The following is a 20,707-nucleotide window of genomic DNA, read 5'->3' as shown; positions in this document are numbered from 1 at the left end:
GTCAAGGTTGAAAGGATTCAGATCTCACGAACGTGGATTAACCCGATTTCTCGTCGAGTCTTGATATCTTATGACAGAGTGTAGCTTGTCAAGTAATCGAAGAATCTTCTTTGTTCACAGTGGCCACTCGAACGAACGACTGTTTCTGCGAGACTTCGTGTCTTGCTCAGCTGGTACCAGCGGAGGTCGTTTAGCAAGATGGTTACAGCCAGACAGTTTCGTGGATCCCTCGAAATGCGAGGCACTTTACTCGAAGGACGAAGTGAAGTGCGGATGCCCTGCCATCGTTACTATACTCACCAGAGACCAGTACGGAGACGTCGTTCACGTACCCAATTTGAAGGTATAATCACAATTATTCTCCCCTCTGACGCGAATCGCTTCTCTAATTTTCGCTGCACCGCGATAGCCGCGGAGATGATGTTTCGCGTTGAATATAGTTAGTTGAGTATGTTTGCGATTTTCAAGGTGGACGTGAAAGCAGTGCCCATAGACAAGAAGGAGGTGGGAGATACCGAACGAGTTTCTCAGCCAGATCCGATGACCTTTGGCGGCCACCCTCAACCACCCCTGGACGTTCCGTACGAGGTCACGATCAACAACAAGACCTGCTTCTACGCGATCACCATCATGAAGGCTTATCAGAACTACTCGTTCGAGGAGTTGAGGTTTATGTCACCGTCTATAAAAAGAACAAGCGAAAGCATGCTAGTTAGACCCAACGGCGATGGCAGGTATAGCGCAACCTGGACCCCATCCTCGGTCGGGTGGTATTCGTTTATGATCACGGTGGATGGGTACAACATGGAAGACGTGAGTATAGTCATGGATTAAATGCTAGTTTATTAAGAAGTCGGATTTATGATCGGTTTTGTAACACCTGTTTTCCCCTCAGAAATACCAAGTGGAAGTAAAGGAGTCGCCTCAAGGTATGCAACCACCCTCGCAAAACGCCGTGAAGAAACCGCAACATCAACCGAGCAGACTGAGAAAATTCGTGGCAAAGAATAGCGCGGGATTGAGGATCAGAGCGCATCCGTCTCTTCAGAGCGAGCAAATTGGTGTCGTTTTGGTTAATGACACGATAGCCTTCATAGACGAAGTATGCGGCTCTATTTCCTTTGACGTACTCGGATCTTTATTGAAATGTCCTTTCTCTTTTATCTTGTCGCTGTTCTATTTTCGTAGATTCATAACGACGATGGTGTTTGGCTACGGCTGAACGCGGATATGATAAAGGCGTACTGTAGCAGCAATCATCTGGAGGCTTGGTGTTTGCAGTACAATCTGCCCTTGGCAAAGACTTTCCTGTTTCCCGTCGAGGAACCCAAATCGATTTTGGATCAAGTGATCAAGGAGACCATTTTGCGAAAAAGGCCCGAAGTAGTCGACGAGTATGCGAATCTGCGAGTATCTGTCTGTCGCGTCTCGTTTCCGGTTTCGTAACGTGATTGTTCGTTTCAGTAAAAGGAAGACGGTGACGTTCGATGGTAGCAGAAGCATGGTTGTCGTGAAATGCGGTGCCTCCGGTCACAATATTAGGAATAGACCAGGATTGAGCGCAGCACCGGTAGGGAAACTAGCTCTTGGAAACACGGTGACCATTCAGGAATACGTAAGTCTCGGTATCGTTGTAGTAACGAGATAGGTATGGCATAAATGCTTGACCAAACGATGCTTGCTTCAGTTTGTCAACGGCGAGGGTACTTGGGTACGGATGGACGACGAATCGATGTCAAAGTATTGCTTCCGTAAAAGTCGAGCTACCGAGGGTGAAGCCTGGTCCCTTGCCGTGAGTAAACATGGCGTCACTTACATGAAGATCGAGCAGGACCTCGAGAACGACCCAACGGAGAAGAAACCTGTCGTGCCAGATCCGTCCGATTCACCTAATCACAAAGGTTTCGATTTCTCTGTGCCTTCCGTGAGTCATGAGGGCTTCAATTTCACCGCTCAAAATTTCACACCAGGTACAGCAGAATCTGGAGAGGGTAGTAATACAAATCCATTCGTTTTTGGCTCATACAATCAACATGATTCACCAGGTATCATTGCGTAAGAGCAATGTATATTTGCGGACGTAATACGTTACACTATTTATTTCTCGTTGTATACTTTAGGAAGCGATAGGTTTACGTCAGAGAAGGCCGACGTCTCACCCAAGTTTTCCAAGCCGCATTTCAAAGAGAGGGTGGTGAAAGAAAGGGAAAGAGAAGGGGGCGGTGGGAAACTGAGCGTCCTACAGAAATGGTTACGGGGCGACGACAAGTGTCACGGAGAGAAACGGAGCTCTCCTGGCAGGTGAGTGAAAAGAAACGAGTGACAAGGCGATGCGCAGGCGGTTTAGTTTCATTATATAGTTTCGGAATTTGTAGAGACTTTTCCGAATTCGTCGGAGTGTCCGTAAAGGAGCTCGTGAAAGCGATAGGAGAGAGTCGAGCGAACGGTAACGGACCGACGCCACCTGAAACGCCGAGGAGATTATCGAGAAGTTCCTCGCCGAAGAATCCCCAAGGTGGGTCACCAAGATTTCACAGCCCGTCCTCTAGCCCGGTTCCGATACCCGGTACGTATGCGCCATTTGCCCCGATTTAAACAAACCTCTGCTATACTATACGACAGATCTACTATTTATTTACATCTACTATCTCTCTTTTTAACTTGTGATCTCATTGTTAATCTCATACATTCACGTGTGTGTCTTACTTCACACTTTTGGCACCGTAACTGGTCTGAGGAGGGAATCATTTCAGAAGCTGAGAGACCCGATACTGATACTTGTAAGATTGCGTATAGCGTCCCGCAGATGTATTTATTCCACTTCGTGAGAAGGATAATAATTAGAACGAACCATTAAGTTTGAATAAGTCACACCTAGCCGATTAATACTATCTTAGTTGATGAACGAACTTAGGTTATTTATATAAACAGACATTTGTCAGATTAGTTATAACAAAATAGTAATGTTGCTCTTAGCTGGGTCCAGTCGGCAGCCAGTTGGTTCTGGTAATTGCCTCTTCCCTCCTGCTGCTCATGCACCAGGTACTCGCTCCTTTCCTACTCGACATAACCCTCAGTCTGTACAGTTAAAGATAGTGTATAGTGTTTAATGTTGTTCGGTATACGTGTATTACTTGGAACTACACCGATTTTACTATCCTTGAAGAAACATAATAATAGCACTGTAGACTTCTTTTCTTGTTGATGTACGAACATTATGCGATCCAAATGCATGCAGATTACAGTACTCATTGTTCAAAATAAACAGTCAGTTGTTGCACGCACGAATACACTTTTACCCCCCTTCTCGAGATAGAGAACCAAATAATGCACATAAGTATACACTGCGAAACTCTAGTTTAGTCATAAATCATAACACGTTACATATGAATTCTACAACTAATCCAAAATTATCAGGTGGGAGAAGTTTGATAGGAGGGGGAGATAGTATCAGCAGCAGCCCTGTGCTCTGTGGCTCCCCCCGAAGTGTCGGCCTCTCCCCGTTAGGTAAGAATAACAACACACATTAATACTCTCTAACTCTACACTAACATAAATATTGTTAAATGATTACTTCTCGAATCACAGTTGCATAATACGTTATTCGATAAATTCATTGGAATTTCAACTATTTCAGTCACTCACGAGAAAGTCGCACGAAATTACATTGCACGAAGTTCATGCGAATGTTACATAAAATCTGTTACATTTTTTTATATTCACGATTCATGAAAGCAAGGTGAGATGACGATATCCTTGCTCGAGAGAAAAGAGTTATTATTAGCTGTAAGCCTTTGGGAAAAGCTGCAACTGCTGTCTACGAACGTTTCATTTTTCTTTTTCAAGTTTCTGGTGGAATGATAGACAGCATGACGTCGCAACGTCGGGGTTCAACGCAAAGCGATACAAGTGCCTTGGTCAGTAGTCTAACGAGGGATCCTTCGCAATCTCCAAGTGCCGTGAGCACAACTGCCAATACTCGCGACCTCTCTCCAAGCCCAAGTTGTAGTTCTTTACATATGAGATCCGAGGGTAGTATAGCCAGCCCACCCGATACTCCGAAACCAGAATGCGGGGTAAGTTATCAGGTTTACTTTTAACAAAAGAGTCTTGCAAAGTCAGATGACTTATGGTTCACTTTCGTTTCAGGATTCTCAAGAAAGTCCGAGGAAAGTTTCTCAAGCACAGACACAGACGAGTCCCGAGAACGCGACCACAGCTATGAAAGGACATTTCAGTATCGGTTCTACTGGCCCTAAAGAGACGACAAAGTTAACTCGGAGGGATCATAGTAAAATAGTGAAAACCAGGACGAAATGTACCATGTCTCCAACTAGTACTCAACAAAGTACGAATCCAAGTCGAACACTGAACCTGAGCAAAGATAAAGTGAAAGAAGCCATTAGTCCATCTGTGGCTGAGTGTTTAAGAGCCGTGTTTGCAGCGTTCCTATGGCACGAAGGGATCGTGCACGATGCAATGGCTGGCGCTAGTTTCCTTAAGTTCCATCCTAGCTTACCAAAGCAGGGTGCACTTGTTGTTACCAGACAAACAGTGATACAATCGACAGATAAACAGAAACAAGAGCAGAAGGCCAGGCAGAGACATTCCGTGGAAGTGATCAACGCTGGAAACTATCTGTACATTCAACCGAGCACAGTAGAGGCTCTAACGCGGTCTGCTGCGAATGCTAACGCGAATAGGAATCGGAAGAAACAGAAAACGGTTATTAAGGAAGATGTTCAGGAAAATGGGAAATTGGATTCTTTACCAGAGTTTCAAACGGTTACGGTGTTGCCACCGGCATTGAAAAGTTTGGTATTCTTATGGGAAGAATTAAGTACTAATTGTCTGCAAACAATAGAAGAACGGTCTGTGTTACCGAGCCCAATATCACAGATGCAGACGATGAGATTAGGCAAACGACCAGAGAAGCGGCTTCGTGAAGTTAAACTCAAGGAACGGGAAAAGAAAAGTAGTAGAAAGAAAAAAGACTGGACACCAGTTGGGAGAGGGAACGGAGCTGATGCAGTAGGAGGTATAGAACGGGAAACTATTTGTGAATTGTGCGGTTTAATGTTTCCGCATCCAGTGACATATCACATGAAAATGATGCATCCGGGTTGCGGGTGGCATGCAGAAGGGAAAGGCTATAATAGCGGTGGAAACTATTGTACAGGTTGGGCAGGAAATTGCGGCGATGGTGGAGTTGGTGGAAATTCGTGGTATCTCATCTGTGATACGTGTCGTGACAAATATCTACGAGCTCGGAAGCTCAAGCTCGCGAAAAAGTTCTTGACGGGAATGACGAAAAAGAAAAACGGTTCTAGCAAGATCGTGTCACCGCTTAGTAGTCCTAGTGGGAACGAAACACATATAGTTATGAAAAACAATGCTATGTTTCTCTTAGACTTGGTTAGTGCATCTGGATTGAACATTCCAAAACAGCAAAGACGACCTTCGCAAACATTGTCGTCTGTGGCAGAAAATTACAGCCCTCCAGAAGCTGCAGGACCATTTCCACCAACTGGACCATTCCAATGCTTACAAGCTTTAGGCGTTCATCATTCGCAGAGTCACGATGAAAGATATTACGAGGAGACATTAAGACGGCAAAATGGACAGCAAACCGTATACGAGGGGAGTAGTGTTATGGCTACCACTACGAACGGCAGAGTAAGAAATTTGTATTCTTTTCTTTTCCTCGCTTAACTTTATTTAATAACGCATTTCATTATATAGCCTTTATCGGAATGTCCTGTGAGCGATAGCGATAGTGAAAGCGGTAAGGGCCGTGGAATATTTCATCGATCCGTATCAATGTCTACTGGTGCTCCTTGGACTAGAAATTCAAACGACGGTAGAGTTGTCATGATGAGAAAACGAAACAATAGTAGTAGCGAAATGAATACAGGTATGTAAACGAGTAAGCAGTAACCACAGTTAAGATCAGAGTTTTGAAATATCTTATTCTTTCATTGCAGATGCCGGCTCATCTCTTCTATGTTACCCGTCTGCCGCACTGCAAAAATTAGTACCATCGATGAATCAATCAGCAATTGTTTCCACGAGTCAGGAAGAAGTTACGAATAACGATAGAATAGAAATTCTCATGAGGCCTGTGATGTTATTTGTCCTACAGCAACATAATCTGCAACATTTGCAACTCGCAATGAAGCAAGCATTAAGACGCGCTGCTTGTAGAGTTTATGCTATGCAAGCATTAAACTGGTTACTAAGGAGTGTAACGCAACCTATTTGTCTCCACGATTTATTATGGTGGTTCGTTGCATCCTTAACACCCACCGTACCACCAGACATTCCAGACTCAAATGACGAAGATAATAAAACTGATAAGAAGGATGATCATGTAAGTTTATTGATTTAAAATTGATAGAACAATTTGTTTGTAGGACTCGATCGTAATTATCCTTAACAAACCCACGGTGAGCTTACATTGTTTAATATTACTAGTATCAACCACTTGATTTTGTCAAGTCAAGTCTCGACTGCGCATCATCTGCTGCGATCTTTGCAAACTCAATTTTATTTTACCTTATTAGAGCATTATATTTTTTAGGAAATGGTCGGCGTATGTGAACATCCTCTAAGTGATCTCGTTATAGCAGGTGAATCTGTTAATCCGTTACCAACCGTTTTCCATACTTTGTTGCAAACTATAGCAGATTTGATGCTTCTACCACCTCCTGGTACGTTACTTGTAATGTGATATTTCCTGTGCGAAGTAAGAAATTTTTACAAATTAATTTTTAGGTTCTCCTTTGCAACAAGCTGCTATTCGATGTTGGGGCATTAAATTCACACCCGCGGATCATATGTTTCTTCACAGAAGTCATGTTTTTAGCAACATCAGTAAAATACTTTCCAGATCCGATGAAGAAGAAGATATGACAATGAGTATGCATGAAAGTCACCAATCAACTCATTCTCAACAAGTTAATAGCTGTGTGGAAGTTCTAAAAGACTTAACGTGTGGTGTAAAAATTAAAGCTTCGAGTAGACAAGCTATGATAGGTAGCTTGACTGATAATTCAACAGAAACTTTTTGGGAGTCCGGTGACGAAGATCGAAACAAAACTAAGACGATTACTATAATTTGTAGTGCTCATTCTGTTCCTCGAATGGTTTATATCCACATTGACAATTGCCGTGACTTAACGGTAAGTTCTCTAATAAGCTTCAAGTGTTTTACGATGTCTTCATACTGATTATACTAATGTTACAGCACAAAGTATCCAGTGTTACGTTTCAGTCGGGTAATAATGTAGATGAAATGGTCAAATTAAGAACAGTAGAAGTCGAAAGTCGATCTGCTGGTTGGATTAACTGTCCCGTTACTGGTAACATCATATGATATATTATTAATTATGATGATTATTATGAAATTGTCATTTTTGTATTTCTTGCAGAACCACGTCATGTTATCGTCGGCCTTAAATTAAAGGGTCCAGACAATTCCTTGCGAATTAGACAAATACGAATCTTAGGCGAAGTTGAAGGAGAATCATTAAAAATTGGGAAACAATTGAATGCACAAACAATTCAACAGAGAAATTGTGAAGCAGAAACGTTAAAAGTGTTTCGCTTAATTACCTCCCAAGTACATTGATTATATATCTTTCTTATTATAATTTATACGTTTTTGGTAACTATTTTCTGTTTGTTAGGTATTTGGTAAACTCATCCAAGGTGATCAACAACAGCAACAAACAGACAATACAGAAGGAACTAACGAAGACTTAGAGGATAGTAACGATTTGCGAGAACACATGGTTGGAATTTTGTTTAGTAGAAATAACTTAACGCATTTGCAAAAACAAGTGTGTTCACATATTGTTAAAGCTATCCAAAAAGAAACTATTCGTTTAAGAGAAGAATGGGAGGCACTATTATGTTCTCCAACTCCTGCTAATAGTTTATTGAGTGATAACAGCGACTTGCCTAAAGCTGCGGATACATATTGCTTCGAAATGTTATCCATGGTACTAGCTTTAAGTGGTAGTTCAGTAGGACAGTATTATCTGTCACATCAATCTGAATTGTTGAAAGATTTATTGAGTTTGTTGCATACTGGTTCAGCACGCGTACAACGTCAAGTATGTGTTTAAAATTTTTTGAACGCAGTGTTCGTATCTAAATTATGATATAATATTTTTAATCAATTAGGTAACATCTTTATTGAAGAGAATTTTACCGGAAATTAAGCCAGAGGTGTTAGCCAATGTTATCAGCGTCGAACGATTACCACCTACAGATTTTAGTATTGTATCTGCAGCAAATAACGGTTTTCCTCATAATGCCGAATTTAATGAACATTCTGCAGGAATTCTCGATGTTTTCCTAAGTTGCATAGCTAAGGCACTAACTGTTCAAGTTAAAGTAAAAGGAAAAGAAAATAACGGAAAGGCCTTGCAAACTATTTCACTAGCTACTAGTATTCATCCAAAAAGTCAAGTTGGAGCGAGGTGGTGGTTGAGAGGTTGTATGACTCGAAAATTAGCTGAAGTAATAATTCAGCTTTTAAAAGACATGGCATCGGTATGTATTAGTTGATTTGAAATTGAGATATTTAATTGCTTAATTATTATTTTTGTGAATATTAGGGCAAATTATCTGAAGCGTGGGCAGCTGTGACTAAAGCAGCTATTGCGGAAAATATTTTAAATCTGACGCGATTAGATGAAAAGAGCCGTGATCCGACCGAATGCCTCAAAACCCCAACTTTATGGCTTGCCCTTTCTTCTTTGTGCGTATTAGATTCCGATCATGTTGAAAGATTATCTTCTGGACAATGGAGCGGTACCGAGGGACAGCCACCACCTCCTAGAGTAAGATTATTAAAATGTTTTTGCACAAGTTTGTTACATATATTTTTATACACTCATTGTTGTATATTTTGTTTCTTCAGCCAACATGTAGTAATCACGATGATGGTGAAACAACAGCAATTATTCAGTGTAACACTTGTGGAAATTTATGTGCAGAATGTGACAGAATATTGCATTTACATAGAAGAACACGAATGCATACAAGGCAAGTTTGTAAAGAGGAAGAGGAAGCGATACGGGTAGATCTTCATGAAGGTTGTGGTCGAACAAAATTGTTTTGGGTTTTGGCTCTTGCCGATAGTAGAACATTAAAAGCTTTGGTAGAATTTCGTGACGGTTCACCAAGAAAACCTGTTGGTGCTACATCCGGAATTTGCAGATTTTGCGGTACTACTGGAAACACAGGTTTGCTAGCGGTAGGAAATATTTGTGCAGATCATGATTGTCAAGAACATGGTAAAAATGCGTGCAGTAAAGTACATCTATGTGGGCATATATGTGGAGGTGTTCGAAATGAGAATACCTGCCTACCCTGTCTTCATAGATGTCTACCAGGGAGTGATCTGAAGCAAGACGCTGACGATATGTGCATGATTTGCTTTACGGAGGCTTTATCTGCTGCACCTGCAATTCAGTTACAATGTGGACACGTTTTTCACTTGCATTGCTGTAGACACGTTTTAATGAAACGATGGGTAGGACCTAGAATAACTTTCGGATTCTCTCTTTGTCCAATTTGCAAAGTACCAATGGAACATCCTACATTAACGGACCAATTGGCTAATATAAAAGAACTCTATGAGGATGTTAGGAGAAAGGCCTTAATGCGATTAGAATACGAAGGATTGCACAAGTAAATACGAATTTATACTGAGTATTAAAAAAGAAAAGATACTTCGAGATGTATCTTTAAAGAATAAATAATCGTTATAGGGCCGAACCAACATTTGGATCAGGTGGAAGATACCATCAAGATCCTGCTGCATACGCAATGGACCGCTATGCGTATTATGTTTGTTATAAATGTCAGAAGGCCTACTATGGTGGTGAAGCACGGTGTGATGCACAAGTAGGAGGAGAAACATTTGATCCCACAGAATTAGTATGTGGAGGTTGTAGCGACGTGGCAAGGGCTCAGATGTGTCCGAAGCACGGAGCAGACTTCTTAGAGTATAAATGTCGTTATTGTTGCTCTGTCGCAGTCTTCTTTTGCTTTGGAACTACACACTTCTGTAACCCCTGCCACGACGACTTCCAACGAGTCACCACCATTCCAAAAAGCGAATTGCCTTCGTGTCCTGCAGGTAAATTTCTTTTCTTGTCTTTTCCTTCATTTCATTTTTAACACGAAGTTATCATTTTTGTCAGGACCCAAAGCAAAACAACTCGAAGGGGATGAATGCCCGTTACACGTAAAACATCCACCAACTGGAGAAGAATTTGCACTTGGCTGCGGCATTTGCCGTAATGCACATACTTTCTAAGATTTCTGAATAACTTGATACGGGATAAAGTTCTTTCACGATTTATATCCCGCATGATAAAAGTGGCTCTTGAAACTTTGTTGAATCTTATCGATGCAGTATATTAATATGAATAAGCGGATATATAGTTCGATATAAGCATCCTCACAATTATGAATACATGTCTCTAAGTGCTATGTGTATATTAATTTTTAAGAATTCTTATAATGATCGCAAAAGTGGAATTGATGCAATCTAAAGATGCAAGAGGAATCAAATAGACAAAACTGAATAGCTACAATCATAAGTGAGAATCCGAAGACGCGTGAAACTATAATACTCGTTAAGTATTACGTAAGTCGTTTTTATTGGTAATTTTAGAAATTACTGAAACGCATAGAAGTGACGGATAAACTTGTGCGTGTATTAAACTTCCATGCTAAGCTGAGAAAGCGAGCGTACACGTGCATAAGTTATACAAATTGTAGTAATTTTTTGGTAAAGTATCCTAGGAATAAGCGTTTAAGATGAATATTATATATATATATAATTCTCTACGCTACATAAGAAATATTTAATTATTATCGGCAATGATCCTAATAAATTATGTATGTAGGTAAATTATGTATGTGACAGAAGTGTGTTATTTAAAAATATGAATTAAATTAAGAAGAATATATACATAAAAAAAAAAAAAGAAAAAAAAGAAATCTGAATGAAAAGTTATGGTCTGTGGTAGGATATACATATTGTCGTTCAGTATAGTCACAAACATCATATTTCTCATCTTTTCAATTTCTGTTTGTTTTTATACTTTTCCAAAGGAATAGATCGCATATTATCACAACATTTTTAACGTTATTTATTTGTCAGTGTAATGCCTTGTATTTTGTGGGCTGTTTATGAAGTGATAGAATCATTGTGTATATTCGTATACGAATGAAATGTGTGAACGATAACTGCGTATCAAGTGAAAATTGTTATTATTTGTGTTTCAATTTAGTGCAGATTAAATGCAAGTAATGATTATAAAAGTAGCATTCTTCTATTATTCGCCTCTGATTTCATAACGGCTACGAATTTATCGTTCGAATATGATGGTGATAGGACAATTCGAGAATCAAAATTGGCGCACTTTTCGACTGCCAACTGATCGATCCAAGATGGCGATGAGTAACAGCGCCACGATACGGTAGTTTGTCTTAAGCAGTGCGAGGTGTAACGTGTGTGTGCGCGCGATCCTGACGTTTTTCGCCTTGATCAGCGGTAAGTAGCCTTTATTTACGAGTCGTGCAACAATAGTTATATAATTCCTGAGCCGCGTGAGTTGTGTATACTCGTTCGTTAGATAGTCTTTGGCGGGAAATATGTGTTTTCTGGTGGGAAACGATCGACTAACCGCTCGGTTAGAGATGATCTACGCACGTTCGTGCCACCCTGCTAGCACTGCTGTCAACTCGCTCTGTTTATTTTTACCACGAATTGAAGCCAATTACAAACCGGGTGATAGCTTAATTGAACAAAATTACACGACTTCTCTATTCAAAAGAGAATCTTCCAGTCAGGATTTACAACTATTTACACGTACTGATCGATTCTTTACGAAAGCTTCATAAAAAAAACAACAGATAGTTCATCTGTATACAATCTTCTTATGCTCGTAGATTGCTCCTTTGACTAGCTTCCCACGAATATTTTTCAAAATTAGACTGTCACGGGTTAGAATTACTGCCAAGTTGTCGTCTGCTGTGTCGATACTTAACCTCACTTTGCGCACTTAACACAAGGTACTGTCAAGTTATAGACACTTTTGAGGCTAAGTGGTTCTTCGGATTCTGGTAGTCGATATTATCTATAGAATGCCTTTCCGTTTCGTCGCTTAGTAAGAAACAATAGAACTTTCCCCGAAATTGTGTTGGACGAATATTTCTCTGAAATCGTTCGAAAATATTTATGTTTGTCACCTATACATGTCAAGAGGGCCATAGGATCAGTCGGTATGCGTGAAACTTTAATAGAAACCACTGCGTTCCGTGAATCGTGATGGAAATGAACGTCGCAAGCGTAATTCCTGCGATAAATTATTATTTCGTGCGGTAGGCAACGAGTGCCACAGAGCACGCTTTATTTCGTATGCAAGCCGACCGATGAAAGTGCAATGAGACGAATGCTGTGCGGTTCTGCCCTACGTAGTTTCAGCGTGTACATACGTTTATTATTATACGATCGGACGCGTTCGCGACAAATCAGTCGAGTGTCGTGGCGACCGGCTGGAAGTGCTTGCGACCGTAGCATTCCAATGGGAAATGCGCTTCGCGGGAGTCGTTTAGATTCACATGAAACTGGTTTTAAACACGTGCGTACCACGCGGTCTAATGCATTTCACGCATCTCACGCATTCGAGCGTCGAGCACGCGCCTGTCGCTCACGCTGTGAGTCGTTTTACACACACAATCAACCAACAAAGTACACTTTGTCGGCGACAATGAATGACTCGTTCTTGTCTGCTTCCGTTTTCTCTGGAAGCGCCATTGCTCGTGTCGGTGTGCGAGTTGAACGCCAACCTTGGTATGAAATTATTTCATACTTTATACGTCCATTTTGTATCGTACAATGTACGCGTTCCGTAATCTTTCCCTTCCGTATAATTTATGTACGATTCTTTGAACTTCACGTAGGTAATTATATTCTTCACACTGAAAGTGTTATTTAGGAGTATCACGTTTACAATTCCGATTCAGTTATTCCGATAACCTACGTTTGGTGGAAATCGAATAGTAATACTCGATTGTTGGTGCAACAGTAATTTCTATGATTACTGCGCAACTTAGGGCTCCAATCGTGATTGAAGTTATCATCGGTATCTTGGAAAACCAGTTTCAGGAAGAGATCGTCATGTTCCGTTATTTTTACCGAACCGCATTGCACCTGGACTATATGATATGACCAATACTCGTACGACGTGTCAAAGGTTCACGTAAATCTTCAATTTCGATTAAAATCGCCGACCATTATTAAATTTGGGTGTTATTAAATATGTCCCCCTTGGACATGAAATTCAGCTGAGTATTACCATTAGTACTTATCGAATGTATTTTCCTGGATATTTTATGATAATTGCACGTATACAAAATTTACAAATTTTTTTATTTTAATAAACTCTGCTATATTATTGGTAATTTTTTTCATATCGACAGTCAGAAATATTTTTTTTTTATTTTTTCCAGTTTTTCTACGTGCAATGAAAAATGTTTCATGTACTTGCGTAATACTCGAGCAAAGAGGCAAGTGTAATTATTCCTTAATTAACCTAAATTATCAAACTTACACGTGCTAGAAAACCATGTCAGGTTCGTCAGCATTTCGTAGATCAAACTCCGGCACTAAAATTAGTCTGCTACAATTCTAAACGTGAACACTCTCTTCGCACATAACGTTTCACACGTATCGTTCTCACCTTCGAGATTAAAGTCCATCTCAATTAACTTACTATATTCCATTAAGGCTTCGCAGCCTAAATCTACGAGCCTGTGTTCTCGTCCAGCCTCGTTTATATACCGTGCTTGGAGTAGACAAACATTTTCCCCCCCTCTCTCTCTCTCTCGTACAATTTTCTCCACGTTTCTAATTAGAATTTCCCGTGACCCGATTTCACGTGATCGAATCACCCACGAAATTCTCCGTTCGCCTAATAACGTCGAACCTTCGTTTGCGAATCAATCGCCCCCCTCGATTGACGCCCTTAATTAACGATCCTGCAACTGTCACGAATTTGATTCGTCGAGAGAGGGCACGTACCGCGGATTCGAAAGTGTCGCCACCATGTCTAAATTTTTATCGCGAACCCGCCTTTTTCTAGCATCTTCTATTACAGTATTGAAGACACGCCATTAACCTATCGGTAGACATTTTGGACGCGTTTATCGGTCACGTGACGTGCGCGAGAATAAAGTGCCGAAGAAAGTTTTTGCGTCTCGAAAGTAGTGAACTTTTTCCCGTGCAAATTTCGGAATATTCCCGTTGCAAGGAAAGAGAAGGAAGAGGAAAAGAACGAGCAGTTTCGGCGGCCGAATATCAATGGGGAACGGACTCGATGAAATGACTTTCGATCCCGAATTAATTCCGTCCTCGGCTCGGCGGAGAGAAACTCACGGATTTGGTTAACGGATTCGGCAGATATATCGGTAGGTTATACGAGGGCTCGGATTGAAGCCGTATCATTCGTCGGGATCGCAGACGTGTATTTAAATCTCGAGTTTCATCGTATTCAGACTGTGACAGCGCACTGTATATTGTAATTGCGTTAAAGCTCCGTCAACGCGTGCGCTCTCATTACTGAAATTAACGGCGTTTTAATTGCGGCTCGGAGGTATTTAAGGTTAGCGTCCGTCGGTCTGGTCTCCTTCCGATCAGCTTAATTGCCCTTTTCAGCCGTACTTTCCACTCAATCTCTCGACTCAAGTGCGTGGCAAGCGGGATTGCAACGTTCGCTTGGAAAAATCGAGATTTTTATCCCAAGATGGCGCGAACGTCGGAAATTCGAAACCCGATGCGTAATTACCCCATTTTCCGAAGACATCGAGCCAAACGATCCGTGATCCCCCGCGCGTTAAACCTCGAGCGTGAAGGGTGGGGGTAGCGCGAATCTCGCGGTATTTTTGCGTTTAGTGCCACCTGGAACCGGTTGCAGGCGACAAATGACGCCATTCGTGTGCCGCGATCGTGACCCGCGGACGTGTCCCGGGCATCTGAGTGGGCCGCTCGGCAAGATCAAGGCCGGATCGCGGTGAAACTTGGGCCATCGGGCGTAAAATTGGACAGACGGGGACCGGCGCGGCGTGGAGCGTGTGCGCGCTGGCGGCCAGACAGAGAGAGAAAGCCCAGATTCGCTCACGCGTGCACACAGGTGCGTGGAGCCAAGGTGAATGCGCCTTGAACGCCGCGGAGCACCTTCAGTCGTATCTTCTTCCTCTTCCCATCAACACTGCAGACGGTGCATCGGCGGGTCTGCGCGCTCGCGTGCCGCGTTCCCGAGACGTTCGTCCGCTCCACGGATCCCTGTTTGATCGACTCAGGCACCGGGAATCGCTCCAGTCTACCGAGCCAGCCGGAAGAGGAAAATCGCGGGGATCTCGCGTGGCGAACCGGACACGCGTGATTCAGCTTCGACTTGGCGGCTGCGTGATCGTTTTATATTCAAAGGGTTGGGGGCTTTTTGTTCACCGCGTTGAAATGTTCGCGTGACTGGAAGAATGTGGACGAATGCGTGGCGAACGGAGAACACTGGACTATGTTGACAGCAGCGTAGAGTGGACTTGGTTCTGCGTTTATTCCTACGAGACGGCTGTCTCGGCTCGTTAGACGCCCCCCGGTGAAGTGCGTGGCTTGTAACTGACCTAGGGTCGCCTGGCCCGATGAATATCGGGGCGACGAGTCGATCCGTTGGTACGCTCGCATTAGCCTACCTCTCTGTTAATTAACGGCGTCGTTAGCCCTTTGCCTTTGCACTCGCCACGGCTACGCCAACTTCCGTGTAAACTTGTCTCGAAAATGATGATTGATAACGCCAGCTCTGCCCGGTGTTTGCGTTGCGAATCGCGAGATAATTGAAAAGCGGACAGAAAGCCCGTCGAATGTTCCTTTTTCTCTTTCACCGTGCCTCTGATTGATCTACGGAACCGAGTCCCATTCTGCCAGTGATAGTGGTTACTGTTCGCCAATGTAACGGGTCGGACAGGATTTTCGAAATAGAAACACTTGGTCAGCGGCGAGATATGGGAGAGAAGCTTTACCATGGTCGTCGTGGCTTCGTCGGCGATTACCGTGATTGAGGACTTTTCCAAAGACACCTTGGGAAGGTATGTTGTAGCCCCATCTACTATACCTCGTTTTATTACCCACGAATATTCCACTCCGGAACTGTATTCCGTTTTCCCTTCATAGCGTTTAAGTACCCCATAAACCGGTCGTTTCATGCTGACCGTTAACCCTTTTCAACGCCACTTCCAAGTTACCTTGCTTGTTTAAATGCCTTTTATTTACCTTCTATTTTTATCGCTGTGCATCCCCATCTTTGTATAAATTTTCCCTAAAGAATCCAGGGGAAATTGTAATAATCTCTTGGACACAAACGTTTACTATAGTTACTTCTTCTCGATACTGTTATAAACACGTAGACGACACTATTGTTACGTTACAGGACCGTAACACCCAATTTTTAGCCCAGGGTTAACCCTTTGCACTCTTTATCTAGCTTTCGGATTCTTTATTTATGGAATAACAAAACAGAAAATAAGTATAATCGGTAAGCAAAATTATTTAAAATAAGTAGCAATCGAGGAACTGTCCTACGAAGTAAAATTCTTAAAATAATAGCGAGTTATTGCAAATATGGTTGAAAAATAATTCAGAGTGCAAGGGGTTAAAGTCCTGCAAGTCCTGCTCGAGTTACGCGAAATTGCCCCGGTGTCCCCGCTTAGGAGCATCCCCGGTTAAGTGCACGTAGCCTAACGGACGCGACGATCGGACTATGAGCATAAAAAGCCTCGCTTACCCGGGGTTCCGCTGGTCGTCCCGAGGTGCACCGCAAGAAATATTATTTCACGGTATTGTTGCCGCGAACGATTTCTTCCCGAACGTAAGTCCGAGCTCTGGACCAAACTCGTGCCCGGAAGAACGGGGTTCGATTCGCCTGGCACGGTCCGGGGGGGGGCGGAGAAATTGTTTCCATGCTCGGTTTTGTCGTGGAAATTCACGAGAAGACAGGAAGCCAGGCGACCGGATGTTTTTGAGGTCGGTGAAATTCAACGGAGACGTTTCTCCGTGGTGTAGAAGCCCGTGGTTCTCTCGTGCAACGATCGAAAGTATATTCGATCGAGCTGGTTAGTCACGATCTCACCTGAAATCATGCAGTCGAAGGTCCCGGCGAACTTGGCCTGGTTCCTCGTCGAAATCTATCGCTACCTCGTGCCATTCCTCGTTTATCGGTCTGTCGCTCAAGCAAGAAACTCGATACAGGACCTGATAGAACGATCGATCCCACTTCCCAAGTGCTGTTGCTTGTTCCTTTAATTGCTCTTTCGAGATCTACCGATGTGTACGAACGACCGATCCATCGATTCTTCCTTTTCTCCGACTGTTGTTGAAGATTTATCGCGTTAAGCGCCATTTCCTGTCAACTCCTCTGGCACTCGTTATCTCGAAGATTTTCGCGCACAGGTGGATTATTTATGCGATACTAATCGCTTCCAGAGATATGTTACGAAACTTTGCTACGATGAATCATTGATAAAACGCAGACCCAACGATTACGAGAACCCCGCGGATTATTGCCAAGGTTCCGGATGATTTATTGGTCGTTATCGCTGAACGTGATCAGTTTGCTCAGTCTGTTAGCGATTACGACGATATGACGGACCTCTGGCTCGGACTGGTTCGAACGCTCGCGAAAGTTGCGAATTGTAGTGAGATTTTATCTCGTGAAAACGAAGCTTGTTTTCGACTCGCGTGCCTGTTTGTTGGTCCCATGAATGAACGACGGTGATAACGCGATGATCCCACAGGGGTCGTGCACGATTTATATCTCGACGCAGAGACTTCATTGTTACGAGGCTTTGTCGCGTTGCTTGAGGGAGTTTGACGTTCGTGGAAGTTCTAATAAGCTCCGAAGACGAGGCATGTTCCGGTCGTAGCTCTGGGAAAGTTACCACGCGGATGAAACTTTTCCCTGTCGCAGGGAGTCCTGTGTTGCTTCGCGTGACATCCGAGTGCTAGCAATTCCCCCATTTTGTAAGATCAGAGGGTAGAAATTCACAGGATGTAGAGTATTGCTAATATTCGTCAACAGTTTCCCGTTTGTTTACCTGTTCCCATCGGATTAACGATTTCCCAGGTGGAGGATACACGACGTGCCCACTGTGCATACGTGTATATCTCTCAGGAAGAAGACGTCGATGAGCGGGATCAGATGGGTTGTTAGAGAGGGAGAGAGAGCACAGGCGCACGGTCAATTAAAGGAAGTACACAGTCCGGAACGTACGTTGCTCTACGAAGCGTCGCAGTTCGTGAATGCATCCGCGTAAGACCGAATATGCATGGTCTTCTTTCCGTTTAATCTCCTTATGGTAGGCTACGAAGTAAATTGGATCAAACCGTGGTAAAGAAATGTTCCCAACTCGGTTGAGGAAGTGACCTGACGTAACCATGCAACGAGATATCTGAAGAACGTTGTTTCGATTTCGATAATTAGCCTAGACGTCTAGTTCCTAGGCTTTGTTCCACTCTAGACGAAACTTCTTTGTATTCTTTGTATTCATTGTTAGCTACACCCGATTCGATTTCTCTTGCCGATTCTGCGCCTCCTATTGAGGAGGATGCGCACAAAGACCGAGGAATCCTCTTCTCGCCTAGTCGACTGATATTTCCAATCGAGTTTCTCCATTCTACGTTTCGAAACCTGCCAGACTTTTCAGTCAGAATTTCTCCGCGTTCGCCTAATTGCTCGTTATCTCGCGGCCCTAAATCACCTAGTCTGTCGTCCGAGGCTGATAGGGACCGAGTTTAGATCCAGGAACGAGTCTCGAAGTCGTTTAAATCCAAGAACGTCTCGCATTTACCTGACAATTGTCAACTGCTTATAGATGGTCTCTTACAGTCGCTATTCTGGGTCGCTTGAGAGATCATAAGGAGGCCCGAGCCATTGAGCAAGTCGTGTTCGAAGTCGTCCGCGACATTCCGCGAAGGTTAGCTTCCCCGGAATGTCGGGGAAAGAATACACGAAGCCGTAGAACACGAAGCTGCCTCGATATATTTCTTACGCGGAAGTTCGTGCAGAGCTAGCTCGACGTGTAGGTGAAGGTCTAAGAAAGGTCAGAGGGACTTGTATCGCCATGTGAGAAACGTCTCGTGCTTTACGACGCTGGCTCTAGGAATTCTCATGACCGTCACGAGGCATATAACTCCGAAACGATGAGAGAGATACAGCCTCGCTGATAGCTCAGCTAGTAGGGTCCAGCTGATACCGTATCAAGTTCGTTCAGCCTGACCCTCTCGGGGTTAGAAGCGGGGTGGGGCGACGGCAAGCTCGCCTAATTCGGTAAACTTAGCACTCCGGTATTTGAAGGACAATTACCATGGAAAACCGAGTAAAGCAAGCGTGCCTCTGTCACCTAGGTGCGGAGTCGTGTTCCAAATTAGCCGAGTAGATAGCCTAATAGCCTCTTACGAGACGTGTATACCATTCGGTCGAGAGAGACAGGTTCGTGCATTCCTCCGAGTATCACCCAGACATGTCCCTTTATTTTCGTCCTAGATTCCCGAAAAAGTCGGTGGTCCCGCTGCTCTGACCTCGACTCGTGAGTTATTTAAGCCAGCGTCGTAGAAAGTGGCCTGTGGTCTCTCGCGCTTGCTCAGGCTTCGATTGTCTTTGTCCCCGGAACTTCCGCCACCCGGCTTCCTCTCAGCTGTTATTGCGTTTTCGTGGCTGCTGGTCCGGATCCGTTCTGTTTCAGATCGGTTTCCTGGAAAAATTAAAATCCGTGACGGAAACGAAAGTCGGCGATAGTAAATCTTCTTCGGGCGCCGCCATGAATGGCGAGCATGAATAAAACATGCTCGTCACTGGGAAACAAAGGGGATCGGCACGGGGGGAAGCCGATACGTTTTCGGGGCACGTATTTTATACGCGGAGTAATCAGATTTTCTAGAATAGACGTCCCACTTCTTGGCATACACCGGCGTTTACCTCTCTCCTAGGCTATGACATGTCTTCGCGCGGGATCATCCGGCTTCCCGCTCTTTCCTCCTTAACCTTGAAAGTGCCATTATGCCGTCGTGCTTTCTTCTCGTTTCTCATCACCGGAATACTCTGCCGACGGATATGGGTATGTGTTATAGTCACGAAAGTTACAAAGTAATCAACATCGATTGGACGATTATGCTAGGAGACTCGGTCCTCGCTTCACGACACCCTGCGGATCGTGTCTATCAGACGGGATCTCGGGAGGTATCGATCGTGAATCGCGATGAGTTGGTAATGCTCCGTCGTAACGCGTTATTCTTCATTCGCGCCTGTCATTCTCCCTTGACAGTATAATTTCGCAGTCGTGGAATTTCCACGATTCCTCGAGAGACGGCATTTATATCGGATGAGGATGCAACTCCTGGACGAGTCGCGTTCGCGTGCCTCAGGAATGCGAGGTTACGAGGGACAAGACCACTTCCGACCGCCATTTAATCCTCTTTTCGAGCGCAAACTTGCGGGGCGTCGCGTACCTGGTCCGCGAATTAGCATTGTGTAATTGTGACGCTTTATAGGGAGAAATTGGCTAGGTTCAGGCTAGCTAATGTTACTCTCGTTTCGAAAATATCCAAGCTTTCTCACGGTGAAACCGAGCG

At 43.5% G+C, this 20,707-nt stretch overlaps 2 protein-coding genes across 5 annotated transcripts in view; both read left to right on the top strand.

Annotated features, from left to right (window-relative positions):
- Positions 1 to 70: 70 nt before the first annotated feature.
- Positions 71 to 10,333, top strand: LOC108546003 (E3 ubiquitin-protein ligase MYCBP2). The gene is made up of 22 exons (XM_017897913.1): positions 71 to 343; positions 469 to 813; positions 896 to 1,102; positions 1,189 to 1,394; positions 1,465 to 1,615; positions 1,688 to 2,045; positions 2,121 to 2,301; positions 2,376 to 2,566; positions 3,847 to 4,076; positions 4,150 to 5,676; positions 5,743 to 5,914; positions 5,985 to 6,370; positions 6,581 to 6,710; positions 6,775 to 7,181; positions 7,247 to 7,361; positions 7,431 to 7,621; positions 7,689 to 8,117; positions 8,188 to 8,559; positions 8,625 to 8,849; positions 8,930 to 9,702; positions 9,783 to 10,153; positions 10,218 to 10,333. Exons 1-22 carry the CDS (start codon positions 71 to 73, stop codon positions 10,331 to 10,333), a joined length of 7,356 nt encoding a protein of 2,451 aa, XP_017753402.1.
- A 1,180-nt stretch (positions 10,334 to 11,513) lies between these two features.
- LOC108546014 (WD repeat-containing protein 47) overlaps positions 11,514 to 20,707 on the top strand; it is an 83,457-nt gene continuing 74,263 nt past the window's right edge. For 2 of the 4 annotated variants that reach the window (XM_017897949.1, XM_017897940.1), the window contains exon 1: positions 11,514 to 11,578. Coding sequence is in view for 2 of the 4 variants with exons in the window: in XM_017897932.1 (XP_017753421.1) it covers positions 16,106 to 16,170 (65 nt within the window). In the remaining 2 variants the exon portion in view is untranslated. Of the gene's footprint in view, positions 11,579 to 16,105; positions 16,171 to 20,707 lie in introns of those variants that run through there. The other 2 variants (XM_017897932.1, XM_017897924.1) reach the window with 1 other exon arrangement.

This window comes from Eufriesea mexicana, unplaced genomic scaffold, assembly GCF_001483705.2.
Source record: "Eufriesea mexicana isolate 0111107269 unplaced genomic scaffold, ASM148370v2 scaffold4744748552, whole genome shotgun sequence".
In the NCBI taxonomy this organism is placed as follows: Eukaryota; Metazoa; Arthropoda; class Insecta; order Hymenoptera; family Apidae; genus Eufriesea; species Eufriesea mexicana.
Note: the sequence above shows the minus strand (reverse complement) of the source record. Positions and strands in the feature narration are given on the sequence as shown.